The following is a 7924-nucleotide window of genomic DNA, read 5'->3' as shown; positions in this document are numbered from 1 at the left end:
TTTTATTAGTACGCGGACGAAAATGTTACTTTTTTAATAGTACGCGAACCAAAATGGACTATAATTATAGTTCGGTTGGCAACACTGCGCTCACTGACAGAATATGACAGCGAGTGGTGGCGGAGAACCAGTAAAATGAAGCGTGCCAGTTTCTTGAAGTGGAAATTTTTCTTTGAGTATACCCAATAATACCCAGTTTGGAATTAAAATTGTGCGAATTATGAAAAAGGGTAATAAAATGTAATAATTAAAATTATATTTGTGAATGGAATTATCTTATTTCGATATTTTTATCTAAATATTATAAAAAAAATAGACAATTGTTTGGCTTACTTGGTCAATTTGATGCAATAAAAATGTGAACAAAATGGTAACACCGCTCTCAGCTGTGAACTGATAGAAAAAAATATTTGATAATAAATTTTGATCCTTAGCTCGTGTCAGTTTTTGTAAACAAGGCGTATGTTTTATAATATTCCTTCTTTCGCTTATCAAACCTACAGTCCACGTCATTATTCTGTCTGACAATCAAATTACATGCAATGGCATTCACTGCTAAGAATTGTTTATTCTTACTTCTTAGCTTTATCGGAATAATATTGGGATTTTCGGCATTCTGCACATTAATAATCTACAAAAATTTTCAAGCTGGTGTATTGGCGTTTATATCAGGTATTAACTCATAATCTCGGCTAGTTTGCTACATTAACGCAATTTAAATGACATATTAACTTTATACCGCATACATACCATTAAGGAAAGTTTAATGGTTTCTTACAATATGGTACTGCTGTCGCAATTTGTTTTAACTATTAGACAGTCTAATGTTTCCTATAATTAAACGTAATATTCAATTGTGTGCCCAAACATATTTATTCGTTTCTTCATAATATTTGAAATGACTATATTATCCTTGTTATAAGTATGCTCTCCTTACATCGAATTTTGGTTATAAAGAAAGTTTGTTTAGAACACTAATAAAATGACTGTCCAAACATCACCGCTCGATTTTCGTGACTGTCGATAGGTAGTCAAGACTGCCAATAATTGGGCAAAAATGAACGCTGAGTAAACGAGAAGATTAGTAACGAACACTTGGACAGTGAGTCACTGTAGACTACAATTCTCAAAAAAATACAATTAATTTTTACACAGCTAAAACTTATGCTATGTACCCACGCGAGGTTCTTGCTCGATGGTTTTACGCTCATTCATGCTTTTTTGTTCAATATCGAGCAAACGGCTTGATGCGAAAAAGATTCAAGGGCCGTAATTCTTGCTTGATGTTCGACAGAAATTCGCTCGAGCATATCTCAATGTGTAGACAATCCTTCGAACATGTTAGTCGTAAGTTAGTAGTAAATAACCGAGGAATATTGTACGTCCGTATAAGGTGTTCCGATAGCTAGATATCATAATGTTACTTTTAATCTTTCATCTACGTACACTTATTTCTCTTCTCATAACAGTGTCGTAATTTTTTTTTTTAAATAAATATAACACGTCATACCCGCTAACCACAGCAACAAATCGTCATCCTTGGCTCGAGCTGCTCAAGCATGTGGACGCAACGACGAGCATGCTTCCAAATCAACATGTTCGATCGAGCAAAACCGTCAAGCAAGAGCGTACCTTGCATAAGTAATTTTTATGGGTACATATTTATTAAGAAACATTTTACAATAGGTAACAGTTGAAGTAAGAGAATTGAAATAAGTACAAATTTTGGGCAATTACATTACAATTTAAATGATATTTTGTAATTAAACTATTTTTTTATGAGTCAAGATAAACGTTAAATAATCGTTTAGTACCAAGTATTGATAATTGTGCCTAAATGACTGTGAATTTTAATTGAAACCACATTTTAATGGCGTTTTCTATAATTACCTGTTGACATGAAAGTTTCTTCTCGGCTAATATAACCATTCTTTTTGGTATTCCCAATTCTGATTGGATTGCCTATAAAATATTGGAGATTTTATATGAACAGATTTTTTTAAATTTCCCTCCCCTCCAGAACCATGATCAAGGGCCATGAACTCCTTGTCAATAGGTATACAATCACGCATCATACCAATAACAAGAAAAGAGGCCTTTTGGCGTCAGTGCCTCAAAAGTACCTACATCTACCAGATATGACACTTTTTCTTCCTGAACTGCTAGTTTTAATATTTCTCTATTGATCCAGATTTGGGAGTTATTTTTTTCATTTTAGCTTTAACAAATGTTTACAAATGCTTTAATTGAGCTAATAATTGTTATTTGAAATTAACTCTAGATTGAATGCCTTTCAGATGCGATTTTTGCTACAACTTTTTTTTTTGCTTTTAAGGTGTATATGCCTGGTTATGTTTCTGGCTGGACATATTGATATGCAGAGGCCGCACCACAAATTGGTATGCCGGCGAGCATTTCCGGTGCTTTCAACTGTTTTCCTTCATTGGAATCTTGATCGGAGCCTCGACTACCATATGGTATACCTTCGAGGAGATATACTTCAAGACACGTAAGTCATTTCTGCACAATTATCGTGAGACTTCTATTAATGGATATAACAAAGTTAATGAGGCGTATTAGCAATCAGGTGTTTTCTTTATAAACTTGTCAAGAGATAGTTGAATACCACCCTTTTACATAATTGAGAAGGTGACAGGTAGCAGAGGAGAGAGGAGCGACTGCATGGAAGCACACAGTTTTTGCATTATCAGCAAAAATCTAAATTTAAAAAAACGTACGAAATAGCGAATTATTCGAAACTACGAAAGTAGAACGTTCAAAAGTCGAGTGCCGCCTGTACTTCAATATTGGAATATAGCTATATATCCTGAAAAACTAACAGTGCTGAGTCACCTAATTTGTCCACACTCTACTACTGATGGACGATCAACGAATGAATAAAACAATCATGTTTTGACAGTTGTGTTAGTAAAATATACCGTGATGTCTTTGGGTAATACTGAAATATTGTGTCTAATAATATGTTGAATTATAAAATAATCAATAAAAGATTAAGATAAGATTAGAACCATTACAGGTTTTTTCAGTGGTGTATTGGGCCAGTGTGCGTCGGTTCAGCGATGCGGTTTCCAGGCCAGAGCTTGCTTCTACCATTCGTCAGGCAGTTCCCACCAATATTGAATATACAAAAAATATGTCATTGTCCCATGTCATTAAAATGAGAAAAAAAAATTACATAAACTGTATGTTCATACTCAGTAAATTGGGTGTAAAATTGCAAGATTTTGTTCGATTGAGAGATTGCGATTGTTCGTTCCAATTCCAAAGTAATATCTTTAGCATCCCGTCACTTTTTTAATCTATTGATAACCGTTGCCATTCTGTTGCGAAAATGTCCGGGCTCCACTGAGATAAAAAGGCTTAGCATTAATGTTGCTAACATGAAAGAAGGTTTTTTTAGATAAATTGTCATTATTTAGATAAACAATCGCAAATAACAGTACGTAAGTAAGTAACTAAAAGAAGCTTTAAGAGCAGGCCGCCTTTTTCTTTTTTTATTTAGAAACAATGTAGGTATGCAATCCTGCCAATGCAGAGAATATTAATTTTTCCATAGTTGACAAATCAAGCAATACTAAAAACATTCTAAAATTGTTATCAAGTGTAATAATCTAAAAAAAAAAATTATTACTTATTCTACTTTATTAGATATATCTCTATGGGAAATACGCTTCTCTGATAACGTAACCAACGTGGCTCCTCGAGATTCTAGACAAGGTCCCAAAGATTCCATCGAAAAAAAAAATTGGGAATCGCTGAATCAATGATCTGAAAAGACATGGTGCGTGCAACACAACTGCAGATAATAAAATTTGCAGCAAAATGAAAATGAGAAGGAAAAATGACACCTTGAATAAATAAATTAAAGTGTTACCTAGTACTTAAAACATATTTTTTAAATTTATTATTAGACAACAGAATAATGGTTATGGCTATGTTCAATTTGCGATTATTTATATTGATAGAGCGGTCAATATTGAATTTTTCATTTCATCGAGAATCAAACCCAGTTTGGAAGGGTTGTTGTACACCTTCAAGTATATCACGGAAATTATTTTTGTCCTACAGCACCTACAATGTTTTATGTATTTTAATATTTTCGATAATGCAGGAATTATGGGTATTTTTCTGACACGCTCATTTTATAAAATTTCCGGTGACAAAAGATAGTATCCAACAAAATGACAGTGTGATAAGCTCTCTATGCGCTGTTCTGACATAAATAATGAATGGCTTACAGTCGGAAAATCATACAAAGTTCACATACAGTTTGAAAAAACTTCATCGGCCAACCAGTGGCATAGAGTGGAGGTAGGCTGTTAAGATCTGACATAAATAGTGCACACGAGACTTTCTCAGTCATACCCATTTGTTTTCATTAAACTAATACTACAAATTGCAGATAGAGTTTGGTTAGGCAGGGCTCAATGAATTTAAAAAAAACTAACTGACACCATCTGTAATAATATGTATTATTAATTCAACGAAAACAATTCAATGATTGAAAAAGTGTGCATTATTTTTGTCGGATTGCCCATCGCATAGCAGAACTATTATGGTTTTGTTAGACAGGGTTTAATTGATTTTTTAAAAACTGACCAACACTATCAGCAATTTGTAGGTTAGTTTGATGAAAATAAATACGTATGACTGACGAAAGTTTAGCGTGCGCTATATATCGTCGGTGTTTTGTAAAAAGGGCGAATTAACCAAAATGCTACTTTACAGGAGAAGGATTTTTAACTTTTGACATTTATTTGTTTTTTACCTGTAGATGATTATAAATATCTAACAAGTTTATAATAAAGCTTAGAAAGAATATTGCCATTATAATAGGTATTATTATATAATATTTTAAAAGGCCTAATATGTCACATTTGCTTTTTATTTCGTAATTTTAATTAATTTAATTTTAGTTGATTATCGTTTTTAAGTACTTTCCTGTGGAGATAAAAATTCGCCGTTTTTACACAACAAAGCTAGTGAGGTACATATTGTATTTGCATTAAAATCTCGATTTCGCCAAAATGGTTGATTCGCCCTTTTTAGAAAACACCGACGATATGTTGAATATCAACAACCTACCTCCACCCTTAGCCACTGTTGGCTACAAACCACTATGTAGAAATCACCTGAATCTTCGTTGGCTGTATATTATTTAATACCAATAGGCCAATTGATGAACGACCCTGATTGCCTTACGATCAAATTATGTAGGTGCGCGTCAAACCTATGCCAATTTAGCTAACAGCCTAACCTACGCAATTAATTTAATCATTAGCTTCAGTGTTATTTCAACTTAGTTTTCATATATAAATCTGCATTTGCTTAGTAAAGGAATTTTCTTCAACATCTTTCATATTTCCCAAATACAGTAGAACCTCAATATAACCGACAAAATATCCAGTCAAATGTGAAAATTGAAACATCCTGTTATTGTTATACATGTTTAAATCCAAGTGTCACCGTTCGTAAACAATGTTCTGCGCATAGATAACAATCTAATAACATTTATTGACTATTCGTCAGATAATGAAATTCAACTACATATATGTATTACACGCATTTTCGTAATTTTAGACTCAGAGATTATAAAAAAACAACACACTTCAAAAGTGCAAACAAAACTCCATTCTTTTTTCAAAGTAGGATTACCGAAAGCATGTGTGTCGATATTGACCATTAACATCACTCTACAACGGGAGTGCCTGGATGATATATCATCCGAAGCGAATAAACAGGATTTTGTTTATGTTTTTATATAACGAACTTTTGGCTTTAACAGTCACCCCCTCACCCGCGTTAGTCCGATATCGAAGTTCTACTGTATGTTGAAAAAACCTTCTTCTATAGAGGTGGAGCCTAAATGTATGAAATTGACCACAATGATTACATACTCGAGTGCAGTTATAAACAGGTTTTATACAAATTTTAGATTTAGATGATTTTACAACAAAATAATAATGCCGAAGTTTATTATTAGTAACTGCTTATCTACTCTCGTGATGTGTCTTTTTATACGCCCTGGAAATTGGCAAATAAATGTCATGGCAGCAAATATATATGATGTTCTCTGCAAATGAACCAGCAATGTAAAGTCACTTGTAATTAACTTAATCAATAGACCAGAGGTCCTTTTTTATGTTTCAATTTCATACATTTAGGCTTCATCTCTATGCCAACATCTTTGGGGTTGTTATTATTTTATTGCAGGCCATTCAATTAAACTATGGTGAAATTTCTCTCTATCGTGTTTGTTACAATTGACTTTCTTCAATTCCAGCCGTGATGCCTGTGAGTGGCAGTGTTATAATTCGTCTGGTCTGGGCCTTCGTGACTTTGAAGTGGAGTGTTAGACTCTACTTCTCGTCGAGCCACCTTTCAAAAATCACGGAAGACGAAGATCCCCTGTTGCAGCGGACCAGCCAACGTATGAACTACTAGACACAAATAAATTAATTATTTTAAGACAGACATGGCCATTTCGAGAACTTAACTCTTGTTTTATATTAATGTATTATTGTATTTAAGTAGGTGGTATTTAAATGAAATCTACCCAAGTATCTAATCTTATGTGAATGAACTTCGTTCTTTACGTCTAGTCTAAGGCCGGCTCCAGAACGTTGTTGGTTCAAATGAATTTTGTCAACTTAAAATGCGTTGAATGACGGATAGTGTGTCGAGTCATAATACAGACAAGATACGCATCTTTCTTCGTTGAATACCCATTCCCTGTAGCATCATCAGCATTGGCTCTATTTCGACGACCTTTCTGAAAGATTTCTTTTAACATATTGTTACCCATTTGCTCAAATTATTAATTCCACGCTCTAGATTCTATCCCATAGTTTCAGAAGTAATCATTTTGCCATTCAACCGTGGCGGGACCCTTATATGTATCAAATGAAATACACATTTCGAAGATTGATGTTTTCCTATTTCATTGATACACCAACATAAGTCGTCCGGTGTTTGAATTTGCAACTAAACTCATCACACTATAAGAAATACTGAATGATATGCCAAATTTAATATTTGCATGACATATTGCCCTCACGCAGTGGACAACTTATAACAGTAGGTCTGTGGTGGTTTAATTATTTTTCCAATATTAAATTATTCCTTTAAATTATGGAGGTTTTCCAAAAGGTCTTTTGAGTAAAATTCTGATGCCACTGGTACATATGGGCGTTCCCTAACTTACCACTTCAGTCAATATTTATCACTTTGCTTTTATGTTTTATTTCCAATCATAAGTTTGTGTACCACATGGTACACAAACTGGCTCTTAATCTATTATCCACTGCTAGAAGGACAGTTTCACCAATTTGGCGACATTTATAACGTCAAATACTCTCATTTGTTTCTTTCCCGATAACATACTTTTGGCACATTCGCATTATGCCCAACACGCACCCTTCCACGCCACATTGTACTACTCTCTATGTATGTACAAATCAACACATCGTCTGGAGCTAGCATAAAAATCTTATCATCATTCCAGTTTTTTAATATTGTCTAAATAATGACTTTTAATAATTCAAAATTCTATACTCACTGAATACTTTTTGAACATCTTTTTACAATTTTCATATTTATTATATTATTATAACTTTAAAGCTTAAAGGTGTATATTATCATTTGACATTGCTATCTGTGCATATCACATTTCCACATATTCACAGTATTTTTATAATATTATTACCACATTATAAGTTCTATAAAATCATCTAAGTATGTTATTCTATAGTTTCATTTACAACCATCATTAACAGCTGTTTTCATTCCACCATTTGAAAAAAACCTAATACTTGCCAAATAATGTAGTTTATTTTAATATTATAATAAATACCCTACATTGTTTATGATAAATTTCAAAGTGGCCACCTGAGATCAGCTGTAT

General features: G+C 33.3%; 1 protein-coding gene across 1 annotated transcript; it reads left to right on the top strand.

The window, feature by feature from the left end:
• Positions 1-378: 378 nt before the first annotated feature.
• Positions 379-7837, top strand: LOC147070881 (uncharacterized). The gene is made up of 3 exons (XM_085948985.1): positions 379-672; positions 2336-2509; positions 6305-7837. Exons 1-3 carry the CDS (start codon positions 543-545, stop codon positions 6463-6465), a joined length of 465 nt encoding a protein of 154 aa, XP_085805111.1. The 5' UTR covers positions 379-542; the 3' UTR covers positions 6466-7837.
• Positions 7838-7924: the final 87 nt, after the last annotated feature.

The sequence above is a fragment of the Rhyacophila brunnea genome, unplaced genomic scaffold (assembly GCF_057557595.1).
Source record: "Rhyacophila brunnea isolate RB1 unplaced genomic scaffold, BYU_Rbru_1.0 scaffold_21, whole genome shotgun sequence".
Taxonomy (NCBI): Eukaryota; Metazoa; Arthropoda; class Insecta; order Trichoptera; family Rhyacophilidae; genus Rhyacophila; species Rhyacophila brunnea.
This window is presented reverse-complemented; position numbering and strand designations above follow the sequence as displayed.